Source organism: Urtica dioica, chromosome 8 (genome assembly GCF_054948205.1).
Source record: "Urtica dioica subsp. dioica isolate 48M chromosome 8, U.dioica_male_clone48M_v1_H2, whole genome shotgun sequence".
NCBI classification, from domain to species: Eukaryota; Viridiplantae; Streptophyta; class Magnoliopsida; order Rosales; family Urticaceae; genus Urtica; species Urtica dioica.
In genome coordinates, this window is record NC_142763.1 from 10542512 (window position 1) to 10563253 (window position 20742).

The following is a 20742-nucleotide window of genomic DNA, read 5'->3' on the forward strand; positions in this document are numbered from 1 at the left end:
AATATTCTCATTGATTTATTTATTGCAGGTGATATGTACATGCTTATGCAAAACATGATGGAAAGTCTTAGACCTCTCGTGGGATCAAAAGGGTGGGACTTTTGTGTCCTATGGAAATTAAGTGAAGACCAAAGGTTATATATAAATCAATCAAGTAGAGAAATATATATGATTAAAATGTTATATTTGTGACATTATTGATGGCGTCTTATTGTTACAGATTTGTTGAGTGGATGAATTGTTGTTGTGGTGGGGCTGAAACCTCACAAGAAGCGAATAATAACAATAATTGTGGAGATGAAGAACTTCTTTTCCCAGTTTCGCCACTCATTCCATGCAGAGACACCATGTTTCAACACCCAAGAACCAACTCTTGTGACCTTCTTTTCCAATTGCCAACTTCCATGCCTTTGGACTCTGGGTATGTATTTACTATAAATTCATTTCACTTATTAAGTACCATTATTAGCATGCAGATAATGATTTTGTATCATAACTTGACTTTTTCTTTTTTCCTCTCCAAATGAACAGAATTTATGCACAGACGTTGATATCAAACCAGCCCAGTTGGCTAAACTCTTCTAGTGTCACAGGCTCCCATTTTCTTGAGGTTACTTCTATCTAGTAAATAATTAATTATAACGATATTTATTGTAGATAAAGGAATTTACTAACTTAATAGTAATATTGCAGGAATGTAGTGGGACCAGGGTTTTGATTCCAATGGCAGGAGGGTTGGTTGAGCTTTTCGTTAACAAGCAAGTATGTTCACAGTCAGTCACACACATTCGTGAATATGAATTACATGTTTCAAACTAATTAATACATATTTATTTTATTTCACAGATACCAGAAGACCCAAACGTGATTGATTTCGTAACGTCGCAATGCAACATATCACCGCCACTACTCGATCATCATCAAAACGACGCAACGACGGCAAGCTTCATCATCGACATGAACGATCAAATAATCCAATCGTCGAGAGCGTTCGTCATGAACGACGAGTCGGACAAAATAGTGGACCCCACAACAGAGACAGCGACAGCAGAGAAGCCACCGGTGTCGCCGGCGACGGCGTTCGAGGGGCTGAACCTGTCGCCGTACGACATCCCAGTGCAGTTCGGGGCGAGAAACGAGGCGTCGTTTTTGGAGGCGGAGGACAAGGGAGCGAAGAGAGGGCAAGAACGGTCGAACTCGATGTCGGATTGCAGCGACGAGGAAGACAACGAAGGGAATAAGCAGCACGGAAGCAGAAAGTCGTCGTCGGGGAAAGGGCCGCAGAGCAAAAACCTTGTCGCTGAAAGGAAGCGCAGAAAGAAGCTCAACGAGAGGCTCTACACTCTTAGGTCTTTAGTTCCGAATATTTCCAAGGTAATTAAACCAACTTCATCTCATTGTTTTTATCACTATTTTCACTATATATGTACTTGCCATTAACATAGAAAATAATTACTCCTAAATATTTTATAAAACTCGGATTTAGAAATTTACTTGTTTTATGACTATTTTCACTAAATGTTAAAAAAAATAGCTCGATTTTTATTTATTCGTTGTTGAGGGCTTTGAAAAAATAATCTGAAAATCATAAATCAGACCAAAATGATTGTTACTAATCTAGTCCCCCCTTTTTTTTTTAATCTTAAATTCGTTCTTAATAAACAGTCCAGTTCATATTGCTATATTGAAACTGATGTATAGGTCGGATTGCGGACTTGTTCCGAGACTTCATTTTGTCAATAATTTTTTGTTTAACTTTAGTGCATTTGAACTTAATATTTGGTGCTGAATATATCGAGTTTGAGTTAAATATATTAATTTTCAGCATGTTTTTTTTTTCATCACAACTAATGATAATTTATTTAATTTAGATGTTTTTTAGTTAAACTATTAAAATAAAAATTATCGTGTCTTAAACGGTTAAAGCTAGAACAAACGGTCAAAATGGATTTATTGCTCCATAATTTTGTTTTCTTATTGGGGTGGTCTCAATTTATCCAAACCATTTAAAACGATCCGGTCGTCCCATTTGATACCACATAGATGTGCTCATATTTCGTAACTTAAAGAATCTTAATTGTTATTTAAACTTGGATCATCCGTACACATTGTTTATATTTTTTTTTTGTTGACGAATAGTTGGATAGGGCTTCGATTCTTCGTGACGCAATAGAGTACGTGAAGGACTTGAAAAGACAAGAAAAAGAGCTTCAAGATGAGCTCGAGGAACTTTCCGTGATCGACGGAGCAAACGGAAAAAGAAACAATCCCAAGTCTGAGATTTTGAATTTTGGGGCCGATTCCGAGTCCCCTAACATTTATTCCTTTGAAGCATCGGGTAACAATGAGATAACCGCATCGAAACAAAACCTCGACTCTGATACCACTGCGAATGACAAGGCGCCACAAATGGAGGTAGAGTTTGGTAGTAAATAAATATATAAATTCTAAAGGCAATACTCAATTATGTTTACTAAATACTTTTTTGTTTATTTAATATGATTTATATATAGCCCCAAGTTGAAGTGGCTCAAATAGATGGGAATGAGTTCTATGTGAAGGTGTTTTGTGAGCACAAGCCCGGGAGATTCGTGAGGCTATTGGAGGCTCTGAACTCTTTGGGACTAGAAGTCACTAATGCCAATGTCACCACCTTCAGAAACCTTGTGTCTAACGTTCTCAAAGTCGAGGTATGTTCCTTTGGTTAACTCTTATTTCTTGTGAAACAAGTTATTATTATTATTATTGCTTTGGTTTTTAATTTGTCAAGTTATGAGTTTTGACGTAGACATGGTAGTTTATAATTAGATATCTTGTTTTAAGCCGTGTTTGAGTTTTTGTGTGAGAGAGAGAGAGAGAGAGAGAGAGAGAGAGAGAGAGAGAGATGATTCTCTTTTATTATTAATATGACATTTGTAGTTATTTGGTAGAGGGTAAAAAGAAAAAGGGTGAAGGTTTTGGAGGTATTGTGAAATTATCGGACTCAGCATTTTTAATTCTTCCAATTTTAAAAGAAAAAATATTGTTTTGTGCAAATATACTTCTAAATAATTCATAGATCTATCATTTTTCTCTCATCTATATCAAACACAACTAAAAAATATTTAATCATTTCTTTTCTTTTTTATTCCTTTCTCTTTCTTTTACAAGAAGCCATCCATTCACGTAACATTTTAGTGGTCATAATGACTTAACTTCTGTACTATGGTTTCATTAAATAAGTAATAATACTTATTAGAAAAAAGCGAGTGACCAGATTGATATGTAACTTAGTTTGCTATTGATAGCAAAGTAATCAAATAACCTTCAAAATCTTTAAAATAGTCTTATTTTTACCTATCATCAGTGAAATCATAAAACGTGGTTATTTGCTTTTTTTTTTTTTTTTTGTAAAATGTAACAACTAGTTATCAATATCTTACTTATTATAATGGGATATGAAATCAATTTCATTTGTTTTTATTCTTGTTTCTTGGGTGGCAGAAGAAGGATAGTAAAATGGTAGTCCAAGCTGATAACTTGAGGGATATCTTGTTGGAGTTCACAAGGAATCCATCAAGAGGATTGTGTGACATGTCTAAACCCCCTGAAAATGGAAATGGAAGTCTCCTTGACTATCAACAACACCTTCATCACCAACAAACCTACTGATTATTTATTTATTTATAATTTCACATCATTGATGTTTCTCTCTAATTATTCAGTACACCTTAACTAATATCTGTTGACAATCATTATTCTATTAGTTTGTTTTCGGTCTTAATTTTCTTTAATTAGTTATTGATATGTATATGCTGGTAAGACGTCATTTTAGGCTTTACTGGTGCGAAATGACTTACTAGCCTTCTTTCTGAGAAGAAATTACACATATACCTCTAACTTTCAAATATTCGATAAATATCTTATTTTTAAATTTAAGATGATATTGCCTTATTTTAAATGAAATGTAAACGGAAAATTAAATGAAACTATAACATTGAGAAAAAAAAAAGTCATATAAAACTAGGCTTTTGATTGGTAGGGATGATAGAAAATTGAATGGATGGAGTAACAAGGAGGGAAGAGAAAGAAAAAGAAAATTGTGAATTATAAATTTTTAAAAAGTTGATTGGTATAATGTGATGAAAGATTAGAATCCATTCATTTGTTTGTTTGGTATAAACTAAAATAGAGAGGAATGGTTGATATTTTGTGTACTTAAATTACTAAATTGCTATTATTTTTGCAATAATAATTATAGTATTAAATTATATATATGTAATTGCCATTATTTTGTATTATTTACTTTCATTTTTTTGTTTCCGTCTTTCTCGATCTTTCTAAATTGAGAGAGATAGTTTTTTTGTGGGTGCCACGGAAAGCTAACCATGCTCAATCCTTTCATTTTGTTTTCCCTCCTCTCTACCAAACAACACAATAAATTTATTTTCATAGTAAAATCCCTTCATATTAATCAATCCTTCCACTTTCCAAATAAGAATGAGAAGTGATCTATTGTTAGCTTATGTAATTTGCACTCTCTTTCAGATGACAAATGAGACAGTTAAGGTTACGGATCTAGAGAGAGCGGCATCGGTGGGGGCATAAGGTTAATTTAAGTATAATCAATTTATCATTTTATTATCTTTAAAATTATATATGAAAAAATTATGTAGGCGATTAACAGTTTCATTAAACTACAATTTGATGTGTATATATATATATATATATGTGTGTGTGTCATGATCACACGCGTTACCGTGTCATATATAATTCAATTTCGCCATCTGATTTAAAAAAAATAATAAATTTAATATCACCATAGCATATATTTATATATATATATATATATATGTCATGATCACACGCATTACCGTGTCATATATAATTCAATTTCGCCATCTGATTTAAAAAAAAAATAATAATAAAAATATCACCATAGCATTCTACAGCCAATCTAGTGTGTTACAAAAAATTCTTATGGTCATAAAAGTATTTTACATCTTCTTGATAGCCATTTAACACAAACCAATGTACTGCTCTTTTTTTCCCTATCCACCAACGGATATAGCTACCAATAGTTAAAAATAGACCGACAGTTAAAAAAAATTCACTTTAAACCATTATATTTTCTTTACAGCGGTAGTGAAATTTGAGCAAACAGAAAAGCGAAAAAGGTTACAAACAAAACCCAATTTCCCAAGCCTTTGCTCAACAAGCAATCACTGGAGTTCCGGGCCACCGTAACCTGTGGTGGTGCGCCAGATGGCGAACCGTTCGGTACAATATCTTCCGTGGAATTACGAGATCGCCCCACTTCGATCCCGAACCTCATTCCTCCGAGGCAATGACTAACGATGCCGCATATGAACCAATATTTCCTCGCCTCAGTCAACTCGATTCTGTCGTTCCCGGTCGTGTGCATCGACAAAACTACCCCGCTCGAGTCGCACGATCTGTACGTGCTTTCGCCTACCTCGAACACGTTGTGTTGCCCTTCAACATACTTGAAAACTATACACACACCCCAAAAAATAAAATAAAAAACTTTGTAACACATGATTTTGCTATGTCTAAATGGATTTTCAAGTGTGAAAAAGGATTATACCTAGAACATCACCAACAGTGAAATTCTAGCTTTGTGACCAAGATAGATAATATCCCTGGCTGTCCCATTCATCTTCATCGCCAACAACAAACTCTTCAGATCTTACACACTTCACAAGCAAAGTTGTGTAGATTACTATGGTTAATGATAAGAAACTTAAGGTGTTGAGGGGATTTCTTTCTCTCATGACTTTCTTTTGATATATCTTGGAGGTTTTGTGGCGAGACCTTAATTTGATTTTGAAGTGATTGTGAAAAAAGCGATGGCTTATATATAAAAGGTACACTACTTGATTGTGGTTGATTGTTTCCTATGACTTGTTCCTGCAACTTGATGAAAGCCTGCAAAATTGTTTAGTAATAATGATAAGATTAATATACAAATAATTTAGATCAGAAAATTGCGTGTTGTACTTGTACCAAAATTGAAGAAAGAAAGAAAGAAGAACTGGGTCTCGCCCAAAAAAGAAAGAAATTGAGATCTAGTGAAAAACAATTTGATACTACCTATATTATTTTAATATTCGTTGGATCATTCTGGTCCAGTTACACACTTTTGTTCTTGTTTTTTTTTTTTTTTTTTTTTTTTTTTTTTAATTTTAGTTTTACTTTCTGTTTTGTTTTTGTTTGTTTAAAAAAAAATATATATATTGTGAATGAAGTGTAAGTTACCATTGTTTTTTTTTTTTTTTTTTTTGACAATTTCAAAGGCAATATGAATATAGCGTTTCTTTCTTGAAATGTTCAATAAAACTGCGCAAGTTTATCGTAAAGATTCGTTTAAATTCTTTTGAATTTGTTTTCAAATTCATATAGTACATTTGGCACATTCACTATTTTATTCTTCGTTATTCATTTAATTGAAAGATTTTTTTTTTCTTCTGATGAAGTGTAAAAATTATATATCTTTATTGTTTACAAATTACGACTCGGTTATAAATTCTACTATACATAACGTGTGTGGAAAAGAATTAGTCATTTCCAAAACGCACTTTTTATATAAGAAATTACCCACTTGAAATTGACCCGTCACAATACATAAGAAAATGAAAAGAAAAAAACGATACAAAATTAAATGATAATGATGGGACTTCCTAACATTATACATGTGGCTCAATCCCCACTGCAGCATTTCAAAAAAAAAATGATGGGACTTCCTAACATTATACATGTGGCTCTTAATGGCATGAAGCAGAAAGCAATTATAATAGAGTTATGCTATTTGGCACAACTCACGAGTGGGAACGATCCGCTCGTGAGTTGACACGTGGCAGTTAGTGGCCACGTGTCAACTCAGGGGTGGATCGTTCTCACTCGTGAGTTATGCCAAAAATCGTTTCCCATTATAATAACCTCAATTGGGTCGGGGCATCCGTTGACTGCCTAGCCCGACCTTCTTATTAATGATTTTAAGCTGGTATGGCCCGGCTTGAAAAACAATAAGGCCGAATTAAGCTTGTTTAAGGGAATTACATGGGCTTGAGCCCTCACACCCTGAAAAAAAGTCAAGCCTATCTCAACCATTTTAGAATAGACTATAAAATATTCATTTTTAAAATAAAATATTCTTTTTTAAAATAAAATATATACTTATACATAAAAACAATTCTTCTTCTTTTATTTTTTTTGTAAGAATAATTTTTATTTATAAAACATGTTTTTAGACTTTGATTTAAGTTTATTATTGATGATATAATTTTTAAGATTAAACAAAATATATTGTAAGGATTGAAAGTGAATATTACGCTTTGAGCTTTTTTTTTAGATTTTTTAAAGTTCGGGCTCAAGCCCGTACCTCATCCCCAAAGGCCATAGTCGTAGTCCAAAGTTAGGTTTTATATCACTCTTCGGGATCAACCGCCCATAAAAGAGTATGGGCCATGCTTGAGTCTTGGCCTCCACTTGCCTTGAGAAAGAGCACGAGCCATGTTCATCCTCATGCTTGAGCTTTTTTTTTATATAAATTTTTTCAAGATCGGACTCAAGCCCGAACATCATCCCCAAGAACCATAGTCTTAGTCCCAAGTTAGGTCTTATGTCACTCATCGGGCTCAACCGCCTATAAAAGAGCACGGGCCATGCTTGAGTCTAAGCCTCCACTTGGCTTAAGAAAGAGCACGGGCCATGCTCATCCATAGGCTTGAGCTTTTTATACAAATTTTTAAAGCTCGGACTCAAGCCCGAACATCATCACCAAGAACCATAGTCTTAGTCCCAAGTTGGGCCTTATGTTACTCCTCGATCCCAACCCCCCATAAAAGAGCATGGGCCATGCTTCAATCTGGGCCTCCACTTGGCTTGAGAAAGAGTACGGGCCATGCTCATCCCCATGCCTGAGTTTTTATTGAATAAATTTTTTAAAGCTCGGACTCAAACCCGAACCTCATCCCCAAGAACCATAGTCTTAGTCCCAAGTTGGGCCTTATTATTGGGAAGTCACATGTTGGTATCAAACACAAACAATCGGTCCAATACCGATTGTTGAGAAGTCACAAGTTGGTATCAAACATGAACAATAACTCTGATACCAATTGTTGGGAAGTTACAAATTGGTATTAAACACGAAAAATTGTTCTGATACCGATTGATGGGAATATAGGTTTGGTATCGGACACGAACGATCGCTCTGATGCCATTTGATGGGTAAATTACTTCCCTGACGTTAATTACCATTCCCATGTATTGAACACGAACAATCGTTTCAGTATTTCTTATAGGGTAATCAATCTCTTAACCTTTGGAATATGGTTACTAGTGTTGAATAGAAGAAGATGCGGACAATCGCTAATATTCAACGTAAACAATAATTACTAGGATACTCAAAATTATTCAACAACATATCAAATATTTAGACAAGCGTAATCAAGATAAACCATAAGACCATTTAATTATACATACATTTCGGCTCAGTTATAGATCTTCCACGCTCCTAGCTTTGGATCTCCTTGCTTTTGGAATTCTTCTGCGGCTCCTTGCTCTTTGGGTCTTTGAATCTCCAAGATTTCGGACTCCTCGGCGACTCATGTCTCTTTGGATATTTCGGTTCATCAATTGCTCGTTTATTGATCGAAACTAGAGTCTTTTAAGATATGTAATCTCCGGAAGAACAGAGACCAAGGTGTGGGTCAACTCTTTTCTCACTTATTATTCCAGCGAGGTGTCAGAATAATTATTTCTTTCTTTGGGAAGTGGTATGTACGAATTTTCCAACTTTGGGAGAGAGAAAAAAAACATCCAAACCAAAGGGAGAGGGGTTGCTGAATTTGTAGTGTGGAATAAGGCTTAGTTGGGCGATTTTTGCACTACCCAACCCCTTATTTATAGCTTTCCAGCTTACCATAGAATATGCAATTTCCTGATTTACTTTTATCTTATTCAAATTAGTGTGAGATGATTATTTTATAAATAGAACAAATAAAATATACTATAGATAGTTTAATAAATAAAATCACTTTAGAATATATTAATCACGTAACTGGATCTAAAATCACATATGTGGAACACAAGTGAAATGTTGATCACTTGGGGAAAGCATTGTACACATTTGATATGTGTATCATTTAAGCACCGTTACGACACACTAATCAAGGTCGCTATAATGATCATAGTGAGATCTGGTCTAAATTCTGAAGTGATCACGGACTTCTAGGTTGTATTACTGAGTTCTTTGACTCATTCGGTAATGCCTACTTGTAGATGCCTAAATACGTATGTCTCGGGAATTCAAATATGATCCGAGCGGAAAATGATTCACAAATACGAATCCAGCATTCTTGAAAGAAGGTCAATGTTCACTCATCTAAGAGTTGATTCCGTAACCAATTGACTACGCGCATTTTCGTAGTAAGTACATATAAAAAAAAATCTTTTGTTGGAGAAGTAACGATACTTAGGGCTCATATATATCGAGAAATGTATAAGCATAAATATATGTAACTGAACTCCTCTTATGGTATTGTTTTTATTCTGGTTGCCTTATATTAGATCTGTTGTTGTTGAATGATTTTAAGTATCCTGATAATTATTGTTTACACTAAAGATTAGCGATCGTTCGCATTTTCTTCTATTCCGCAATTCTAAACATATTGTAGGGTTAAGATATTGGTACCCAATAAGAAGTATTGAAACGATCGTATGAGAACCGTAATTAACTCCTAGTGGAAGTAATTTACCCAACAATCGGTATTGGAGCGATTGTTTGTATCTAATACCATAACTTGTACTTCACCAACAGTTGGTATTAGAGCGATTGTTTGTATTTAATATCAACGTGTTTTTCCATCAATTGGTATTAGAGCTAGAGTTAGATTCTCCCAATTTACCATTTGACTCAAGAATCATGATTTTCGATTTACAACCTTTATCAAAATATAAGAGATATGTTTGATCATTCAAAGCTAAAATTATTCAAGAACATGTTCGTAATTATCAAAATAAAGTTAGATTCATTGGTTCGATGAAATATGGACTATGTTCATAATATTCTATATGGGAATATTTTATTTACTTTGATCAGTTATAAATTAAAAAAATTTATTGGATTTGTTTTATGATTGAAAATCCTACTTTATAAGGATATCAAATAAATTTGTTCTGATTTGTTGTGAATCCTCTTTTTAAAGAACTCTTGTTTTTTTAAATAAAAGATTTTGTGTTCTGAAATAAAATATTTGAATTTTTAAAGGTTTATAAAAGATTCAAAGTCTATATTCATTGTCATAACTAAATACTCTTTCTTAGGTTATAGCCATATTTACGGTTTTATTTTGTTTATTTCCGGATTTCTTTTTAGAGAAATTAATATTGAAAAATCGGTATTTATGGAAAGTGGGTATTTCAAGAATTTTTATGTCATCAAACTTTTTTAAGCTTAAAAGTGTTTTTCTTAATGGAAAAAGAGTTTAAGGCCCACACTTAAAAGAGTCCGTATCGAAGCGGACTCTGTTGCAGAAGCTGAACTCAAGGCTGTCCAGATGGCCTTGCTCTTGGCTAGATTCCGAAACATCAGGCGTTTGGAGATAGAGGGTGATAACAAAATCGTCATGGACAGCTTGGCGGGATCGAAAGACAGCCCTTTTTAGTCTGTTATTCCTTTGTTTAATTCAACTTTAGAATTAGCAAAAGAGTTTGTTGATGTTAAGTTCTTGTGGTGTAGTAGGACATTAAATGGAGTTGCATAGCCTTTGTAAATGGGTTGTGAATTCTGAAGTTTTTGGGTTTTGTGAGTCAGGGGAGGTTCCGCCCCCTGTGCGGAACGCTTTGACGTTTGATCTTGTTGAATGAATTCCCCCCCCAGCTCTTCTTACGAATGAGCTAAGAGTTCCTGGGGGTGGTCTGTTTCAAAAAAAAAAAAAAAAAGTAATAGGGGATTTTTCACATAAAAAATAAAAATAAAAAAAGAACAATCATCACGTTTAAAAAGAGGTCAATTTATAATTTTGACTACAGAAAAAATAAATAACGGTATTATATATATGTAGTAGTACCATTAGACAATATCATCGTTTATGACTTATTGTTCTAAAAAAATTAATTTTGTTATATGTTGGTTAGCTAGCAAGGTTATTTGCACGTATGATAATTATTAAATCAGCGTTTGCCTTTTCACGTGCAGAAAAATCACTAACAATACGGATCCATGTATAACATATAGATGTATAAGGAATGTACACATATGTTGCAAGATTGTTGTTTAATATTTGATTATACTAAAAATAGTGCTTTGGAACAGATATAGTTTTTTTTTTTTTTTTTTTTTTTTCCAAAGAAAGTGTATCGTCAATTAATTAACTAGACTAATAACAGACTATACTATACCTAACTAAAAGAAGAGACTTTAATGTGTATATTGTTTCCCAAATGCGAAACAAAGCTTGAGAGAGTAGTTGGAAAATGAAACAAAATATTAAGCCAAAATGTACATTAAAAAACTTCAGCGAAAGCAAAGGTAGTTAGGGTTTTGTAGGCAATAAGTTGGGTCATGCAGATATCACCCTCTCATCATTACCAACTAAAAATATTTTTTTTTTATTTTCTTATGTATATATTTATTTCTCTCTCTTATCTTCTCGTCTCTCAAGTATACTCTCTAACAGAAAAAGTAAAAGGAGGAGAATAAAGTTTTGTTACATAAAAGGAAATTTATTCTCAAAAGGGGGAAATTTTTTCAATTTAGGATGAATAACGTAGCACCATTTCAGACTTGTTCATAAGCATAAAATCAAAGAGTTAGATTTAGGAAAAACGTGACATGCGACATATATAAAGTAGTTGGAAAAACTTAATACCAATTCGTCTATATATAGTCGGGGTTAAAGTTATAAATTTCAAGCCTTGAATATAATATATATGTTTCCTTCTGTGAACTTTTCTTACGCGGTTTTTTTTTTTTTTTTTTTTTTTTCCGTTTCGGGTTCAAGAGTTCGAGAGTAGTTGAGACATGAAATATATAAAATTAATCCCCAAGCGAGTGAAAAACTTAAAGGTTGTTAAAGTATAACGCCACACTTTTAGGTCATGCAATATGGTCCTGCTATCACTTTCTGATTTTAATTATTTTTTAAATGATAATTTGTATACCCTTGAATACTTAATTGACAAAGGATAGAGGGTGTTATTTATATTTAATTCGTTAATAAAATCAGTCTTTCATGCCATGCTTATAGTTCACCTACCAATATCATATGGCAATTTAAGAGGTTAATGTATATTATGATTTCTTTTTAATTTGTTTGTTTCTCTATTTTCTGATTTTCGCTATGTACTTTTGGTTTTGAAAGTGGGGTCTACAATACATAGAGTGATTCGAAGATTTATCATTCTTGTATGTACACACAAACACACACCGTAGGCACATATATATATATATTATATATACATACATACACATATATATATATATGTATATACATACGCATATATATACTCATTTACATATATATATATGGAGGTCTTCCTTTGTATTTTCTGCTGCCTATATATTCTGCTTGTTATTCCAACCTGCCTATGCTTTTATTACTTGCTTCCTTCAACCAAAAGAGGTAGCAAAGTTTTTCATTACCAAAAAAAAAAAAAAATGCGTATATAATTAGGGTTAGCTAGTGGTAGATAATATTCTCATTGATTTATTTATTGCAGGTGATATGTACATGCTTATGCAAAACATGATGGAAAGTCTTAGACCTCTCGTGGGATCAAAAGGGTGGGACTTTTGTGTCCTATGGAAATTAAGTGAAGACCAAAGGTTATATATAAATCAATCAAGTAGAGAAATATATATGATTAAAATGTTATATTTGTGACATTATTGATGGCGTCTTATTGTTACAGATTTGTTGAGTGGATGAATTGTTGTTGTGGTGGGGCTGAAACCTCACAAGAAGCGAATAATAACAATAATTGTGGAGATGAAGAACTTCTTTTCCCAGTTTCGCCACTCATTCCATGCAGAGACACCATGTTTCAACACCCAAGAACCAACTCTTGTGACCTTCTTTTCCAATTGCCAACTTCCATGCCTTTGGACTCTGGGTATGTATTTACTATAAATTCATTTCACTTATTAAGTACCATTATTAGCATGCAGATAATGATTTTGTATCATAACTTGACTTTTTCTTTTTTCCTCTCCAAATGAACAGAATTTATGCACAGACGTTGATATCAAACCAGCCCAGTTGGCTAAACTCTTCTAGTGTCACAGGCTCCCATTTTCTTGAGGTTACTTCTATCTAGTAAATAATTAATTATAACGATATTTATTGTAGATAAAGGAATTTACTAACTTAATAGTAATATTGCAGGAATGTAGTGGGACCAGGGTTTTGATTCCAATGGCAGGAGGGTTGGTTGAGCTTTTCGTTAACAAGCAAGTATGTTCACAGTCAGTCACACACATTCGTGAATATGAATTACATGTTTCAAACTAATTAATACATATTTATTTTATTTCACAGATACCAGAAGACCCAAACGTGATTGATTTCGTAACGTCGCAATGCAACATATCACCGCCACTACTCGATCATCATCAAAACGACGCAACGACGGCAAGCTTCATCATCGACATGAACGATCAAATAATCCAATCGTCGAGAGCGTTCGTCATGAACGACGAGTCGGACAAAATAGTGGACCCCACAACAGAGACAGCGACAGCAGAGAAGCCACCGGTGTCGCCGGCGACGGCGTTCGAGGGGCTGAACCTGTCGCCGTACGACATCCCAGTGCAGTTCGGGGCGAGAAACGAGGCGTCGTTTTTGGAGGCGGAGGACAAGGGAGCGAAGAGAGGGCAAGAACGGTCGAACTCGATGTCGGATTGCAGCGACGAGGAAGACAACGAAGGGAATAAGCAGCACGGAAGCAGAAAGTCGTCGTCGGGGAAAGGGCCGCAGAGCAAAAACCTTGTCGCTGAAAGGAAGCGCAGAAAGAAGCTCAACGAGAGGCTCTACACTCTTAGGTCTTTAGTTCCGAATATTTCCAAGGTAATTAAACCAACTTCATCTCATTGTTTTTATCACTATTTTCACTATATATGTACTTGCCATTAACATAGAAAATAATTACTCCTAAATATTTTATAAAACTCGGATTTAGAAATTTACTTGTTTTATGACTATTTTCACTAAATGTTAAAAAAAATAGCTCGATTTTTATTTATTCGTTGTTGAGGGCTTTGAAAAAATAATCTGAAAATCATAAATCAGACCAAAATGATTGTTACTAATCTAGTCCCCCCTTTTTTTTTTAATCTTAAATTCGTTCTTAATAAACAGTCCAGTTCATATTGCTATATTGAAACTGATGTATAGGTCGGATTGCGGACTTTTTCCGAGACTTCATTTTGTCAATAATTTTTTGTTTAACTTTAGTGCATTTGAACTTAATATTTGGTGCTGAATATATCGAGTTTGAGTTAAATATATTAATTTTCAGCATGTTTTTTTTTTTCATCACAACTAATGATAATTTATTTAATTTAGATGTTTTTTAGTTAAACTATTAAAATAAAAATTATCGTGTCTTAAACGGTTAAAGCTAGAACAAACGGTCAAAATGGATTTATTGCTCCATAATTTTGTTTTCTTATTGGGGTGGTCTCAATTTATCCAAACCATTTAAAACGATCCGGTCGTCCCATTTGATACCACATAGATGTGCTCATATTTCGTAACTTAAAGAATCTTAATTGTTATTTAAACTTGGATCATCCGTACACATTGTTTATATTTTTTTTTTTGTTGACGAATAGTTGGATAGGGCTTCGATTCTTCGTGACGCAATAGAGTACGTGAAGGACTTGAAAAGACAAGAAAAAGAGCTTCAAGATGAGCTCGAGGAACTTTCCGTGATCGACGGAGCAAACGGAAAAAGAAACAATCCCAAGTCTGAGATTTTGAATTTTGGGGCCGATTCCGAGTCCCCTAACATTTATTCCTTTGAAGCATCGGGTAACAATGAGATAACCGCATCGAAACAAAACCTCGACTCTGATACCACTGCGAATGACAAGGCGCCACAAATGGAGGTAGAGTTTGGTAGTAAATAAATATATAAATTCTAAAGGCAATACTCAATTATGTTTACTAAATACTTTTTTGTTTATTTAATATGATTTATATATAGCCCCAAGTTGAAGTGGCTCAAATAGATGGGAATGAGTTCTATGTGAAGGTGTTTTGTGAGCACAAGCCCGGGAGATTCGTGAGGCTATTGGAGGCTCTGAACTCTTTGGGACTAGAAGTCACTAATGCCAATGTCACCACCTTCAGAAACCTTGTGTCTAACGTTCTCAAAGTCGAGGTATGTTCCTTTGGTTAACTCTTATTTCTTGTGAAACAAGTTATTATTATTATTATTGCTTTGGTTTTTAATTTGTCAAGTTATGAGTTTTGACGTAGACATGGTAGTTTATAATTAGATATCTTGTTTTAAGCTGTGTTTGAGTTTTTGTGTGAGAGAGAGAGAGAGAGAGAGAGAGAGAGAGAGATGATTCTCTTTTATTATTAATATGACATTTGTAGTTATTTGGTAGAGGGTAAAAAGAAAAAGGGTGAAGGTTTTGGAGGTATTGTGAAATTATCGGACTCAGCATTTTTAATTCTTCCAATTTTAAAAGAAAAAATATTGTTTTGTGCAAATATACTTCTAAATAATTCATAGATCTATCATTTTTCTCTCATCTATATCAAACACAACTAAAAAATATTTAATCATTTCTTTTCTTTTTTATTCCTTTCTCCTTCTTCTGTACTATGGTTTCATTAAATAAGTAATAATACTTATTAGAAAAAAGCGAGTGACCAGATTGATATGTAACTTAGTTTGCTATTGATAGCAAAGTAATCAAATAACCTTCAAAATCTTTAAAATAGTCTTATTTTTACCTATCATCAGTGAAATCATAAAACGTGGTTATTTGCTTTTTTTTTTTTTTTTTTGTAAAATGTAACAACTAGTTATCAATATCTTACTTATTATAATGGGATATGAAATCAATTTCATTTGTTTTTATTCTTGTTTCTTGGGTGGCAGAAGAAGGATAGTAAAATGGTAGTCCAAGCTGATAACTTGAGGGATATCTTGTTGGAGTTCACAAGGAATCCATCAAGAGGATTGTGTGACATGTCTAAACCCCCTGAAAATGGAAATGGAAGTCTCCTTGACTATCAACAACACCTTCATCACCAACAAACCTACTGATTATTTATTTATTTATAATTTCACATCCTTGATGTTTCTCTCTAATTATTCAGTACACCTTAACTAATATCTGTTGACAATCATTATTCTATTAGTTTGTTTTCGGTCTTAATTTTCTTTAATTAGTTATTGATATGTATATGCTGGTAAGACGTCATTTTAGGCTTTACTGGTGCGAAATGACTTACTAGCCTTCTTTCTGAGAAGAAATTACACATATACCTCTAACTTTCAAATATTCGATAAATATCTTATTTTTAAATTTAAGATGATATTGCCTTATTTTAAATGAAACTGTAAACGGAAAATTAAATGAAACTATAACATTGAGAAAAAAAAAAGTCATATAAAACTAGGCTTTTGATTGGTAGGGATGATAGAAAATTGAATGGATGGAGTAACAAGGAGGGAAGAGAAAGAAAAAGAAAATTGTGAATTATAAATTTTTAAAAAGTTGATTGGTATAATGTGATGAAAGATTAGAATCCATTCATTTGTTTGTTTGGTATAAACTAAAATAGAGAGGAATGGTTGATATTTTGTGTACTTAAATTACTAAATTGCTATTATTTTTGCAATAATAATTATAGTATTAAATTATATATATGTAATTGCCATTATTTTGTATTATTTACTTTCATTTTTTTGTTTCCGTCTTTCTCGATCTTTCTAAATTGAGAGAGATAGTTTTTTTGTGGGTGCCACGGAAAGCTTCAATCCTTTCATTTTGTTTTCCCTCCTCTCTACCAAACAACACAATAAATTTATTTTCATAGTAAAATCCCTTCATATTAATCAATCCTTCCACTTTCCAAATAAGAATGAGAAGTGATCTATTGTTAGCTTATGTAATTTGCACTCTCTTTCAGATGACAAATGAGACAGTTAAGGTTACGGATCTAGAGAGAGCGGCATCGGTGGGGGCATAAGGTTAATTTAAGTATAATCAATTTATCATTTTATTATCTTTAAAATTATATATGAAAAAATTATGTAGGCGATTAACAGTTTCATTAAACTACAATTTGATGTGTGTATATATATATATATATGTGTGTGTGTCATGATCACACGCGTTACCGTGTCATATATAATTCAATTTCGCCATCTGATTTAAAAAAAATAATAAATTTAATATCACCATAGCATATATTTATATATATATATATATGTCATGATCACACGCATTACCGTGTCATATATAATTCAATTTCGCCATCTGATTTAAAAAAAAAATAATAATAAAAATATCACCATAGCATTCTACAGCCAATCTAGTGTGTTACAAAAAATTCTTATGGTCATAAAAGTATTTTACATCTTCTTGATAGCCATTTAACACAAACCAATGTACTGCTCTTTTTTTCCCTATCCACCAACGGATATAGCTACCAATAGTTAAAAATAGACCGACAGTTAAAAAAAATTCACTTTAAACCATTATATTTTCTTTACAGCGGTAGTGAAATTTGAGCAAACAGAAAAGCGAAAAAGGTTACAAACAAAACCCAATTTCCCAAGCCTTTGCTCAACAAGCAATCACTGGAGTTCCGGGCCACCGTAACCTGTGGTGGTGCGCCAGATGGCGAACCGTTCGGTACAATATCTTCCGTGGAATTACGAGATCGCCCCACTTCGATCCCGAACCTCATTCCTCCGAGGCAATGACTAACGATGCCGCATATGAACCAATATTTCCTCGCCTCAGTCAACTCGATTCTGTCGTTCCCGGTCGTGTGCATCGACAAAACTACCCCGCTCGAGTCGCACGATCTGTACGTGCTTTCGCCTACCTCGAACACGTTGTGTTGCCCTTCAACATACTTGAAAACTATACACACACCCCAAAAAATAAAATAAAAAACTTTGTAACACATGATTTTGCTATGTCTAAATGGATTTTCAAGTGTGAAAAAGGATTATACCTAGAACATCACCAACAGTGAAATTCTAGCTTTGTGACCAAGATAGATAATATCCCTGGCTGTCCCATTCATCTTCATCGCCAACAACAAACTCTTCAGATCTTACACACTTCACAAGCAAAGTTGTGTAGATTACTATGGTTAATGATAAGAAACTTAAGGTGTTGAGGGGATTTCTTTCTCTCATGACTTTCTTTTGATATATCTTGGAGGTTTTGTGGCGAGACCTTAATTTGATTTTGAAGTGATTGTGAAAAAAGCGATGGCTTATATATAAAAGGTACACTACTTGATTGTGGTTGATTGTTTCCTATGACTTGTTCCTGCAACTTGATGAAAGCCTGCAAAATTGTTTAGTAATAATGATAAGATTAATATACAAATAATTTAGATCAGAAAATTGCGTGTTGTACTTGTACCAAAATTGAAGAAAGAAAGAAAGAAGAACTGGGTCTCGCCCAAAAAAGAAAGAAATTGAGATCTAGTGAAAAACAATTTGATACTACCTATATTATTTTAATATTCGTTGGATCATTCTGGTCCAGTTACACACTTTTGTTCTTGTTTTTTTTTTTTTTTTTTTTTTTTTTTAATTTTAGTTTTACTTTCTGTTTTGTTTTTGTTTGTTTAAAAAAAAATATATATATTGTGAATGAAGTGTAAGTTACCATTGTTTTTTTTTTTTTTTGACAATTTCAAAGGCAATATGAATATAGCGTTTCTTTCTTGAAATGTTCAATAAAACTGCGCAAGTTTATCGTAAAGATTCGTTTAAATTCTTTTGAATTTGTTTTCAAATTCATATAGTACATTTGGCACATTCACTATTTTATTCTTCGTTATTCATTTAATTGAAAGATTTTTTTTTTCTTCTGATGAAGTGTAAAAATTATATATTTTTATTGTTTACAAATTACGACTCGGTTATAAATTCTACTATACATAACGTGTGTGGAAAAGAATTAGTCATTTCCAAAACGCACTTTTTATATAAGAAATTACCCACTTGAAATTGACCTGTCACAATACATAAGAAAATGAAAAGAAAAAAACGATACAAAATTAAATGATAATGATGGGACTTCCTAACATTATACATGTGGCTCAATCCCCACTGCAGCATTTCAAAAAAAAAAAATGATGGGACTTCCTAACATTATACATGTGGCTCTTAATGGCATGAAGCAGAAAGCAATTATAATAGAGTTATGCTATTTGGCACAACTCACGAGTGGGAACGATCCGCTCGTGAGTTGACACGTGGCAGTTAGTGGCCACGTGTCAACTCAGGGGTGGATCGTTCTCACTCGTGAGTTATGCCAAAAATCGTTTCCCATTATAATAACCTCAATTGGGTCGGGGCATCCGTTGACTGCCTAGCCCGACCTTCTTATTAATGATTTTAAGCTGGTATGGCCCGGCTTGAAAAACAATAAGGCCGAATTAAGCTTGTTTAAGGGAATTACATGGGCTTGAGCCCTCACACCCTGAAAAAAAGTCAAGCCTATCTCAACCATTTTAGAATAGACTATAAAATATTCATTTTTAAAATAAAATATTCTTTTTTAAAATAAAATATATACTTATACATAAAAACAATTCTTCTTCTTTTATTTTTTTTGTAAGAATAATTTTTATTTATAAAACATGTTTTTAGACTTTGATTTAAGTTTATTATTGATGATATAATTTTTAAGATTAAACAAAATATATTGTAAGGATTGAAAGTGAATATTACGCTTTGAGCTTTTTTTTTAGATTTTTTAAAGTTCGGGCTCAAGCCCGTACCTCATCCCCAAAGGCCATAGTCGTAGTCCAAAGTTAGGTTTTATATCACTCTTCGGGATCAACCGCCCATAAAAGAGTATGGGCCATGCTTGAGTCTTGGCCTCCACTTGCCTTGAGAAAGAGCACGAGCCATGTTCATCCTCATGCTTGAGCTTTTTTTTTTATATAAATTTTTTCAAGATCGGACTCAAGCCCGAACATCATCCCCAAGAACCATAGTCTTAGTCCCAAGTTAGGTCTTATGTCACTCATCGGGCTCAACCGCCTATAAAAGAGCACGGGCCATGCTTGAGTCTAAGCCTCCACTTGGCTTAAGAAAGAGCACGGGCCATGCTCATCCATAGGCTTGAGCTTTTTATACAAATTTTTAAAGCTCGGACTCAAGCCCGAACATCATCACCAAGAACCATAGTCTTAGTCCCAAGTTGGGCCTTATGTTACTCCTCGATCCCAACCCCCCATAAAAGAGCATGGGCCATGCTTCAATCTGGGCCTCCACTTGGCTTGAGAAAGAGTACGGGCCATGCTCATCCCCATGCCTGAGTTTTTATTGAATAAATTTTTTAAAGCTCGGACTCAAACCCGAACCTCATGCCCAAGAACCATAGTCTTAGTCCCAAGTTGGGCCTTATTATTGGGAAGTCACATGTTGGTATCAAACACAAACAATCGGTCCAATACCGATTGTTGAGAAGTCACAAGTTGGTATCAAACATGAACAATAACTCTGATACCAATTGTT

At 33.6% G+C, this 20742-nt stretch overlaps 4 protein-coding genes across 4 annotated transcripts; 2 read left to right on the forward strand and 2 right to left on the reverse strand.

Annotated features, from left to right (window-relative positions):
• The first annotated feature begins 33 nt into the window (after positions 1–33).
• On the forward strand, positions 34–3651 carry LOC149387994 (transcription factor ABORTED MICROSPORES-like). The gene is made up of 8 exons (XM_089622307.1): positions 34–134; positions 221–421; positions 532–610; positions 694–762; positions 847–1374; positions 2140–2415; positions 2514–2690; positions 3484–3651. The coding sequence occupies exons 1-8, from the start codon at positions 34–36 to the stop codon at positions 3649–3651; spliced, it is 1599 nt and encodes a 532-aa protein (XP_089478433.1).
• A 1462-nt stretch (positions 3652–5113) lies between these two features.
• On the reverse strand, positions 5114–7399 carry LOC149387995 (blue copper protein 1a-like). The gene is made up of 3 exons (XM_089622308.1): positions 7382–7399; positions 5877–5928; positions 5114–5493 (listed from the first exon to the last, which is right to left on the reverse strand). Exons 1-3 carry the CDS (start codon positions 7397–7399, stop codon positions 5114–5116), a joined length of 450 nt encoding a protein of 149 aa, XP_089478434.1.
• Positions 7400–12728: 5329 nt separating this feature from the next.
• Positions 12729–16287, forward strand: LOC149387996 (transcription factor ABORTED MICROSPORES-like). The gene is made up of 8 exons (XM_089622309.1): positions 12729–12829; positions 12916–13116; positions 13227–13305; positions 13389–13457; positions 13542–14069; positions 14837–15112; positions 15211–15387; positions 16120–16287. The coding sequence occupies exons 1-8, from the start codon at positions 12729–12731 to the stop codon at positions 16285–16287; spliced, it is 1599 nt and encodes a 532-aa protein (XP_089478435.1).
• Positions 16288–17738: 1451 nt separating this feature from the next.
• LOC149387997 (stellacyanin-like) lies at positions 17739–20018 on the reverse strand. The gene is made up of 4 exons (XM_089622310.1): positions 20001–20018; positions 19215–19229; positions 18502–18553; positions 17739–18118 (listed from the first exon to the last, which is right to left on the reverse strand). The coding sequence occupies exons 1-4, from the start codon at positions 20016–20018 to the stop codon at positions 17739–17741; spliced, it is 465 nt and encodes a 154-aa protein (XP_089478436.1).
• Between the last annotated feature and the right edge of the window lie 724 nt (positions 20019–20742).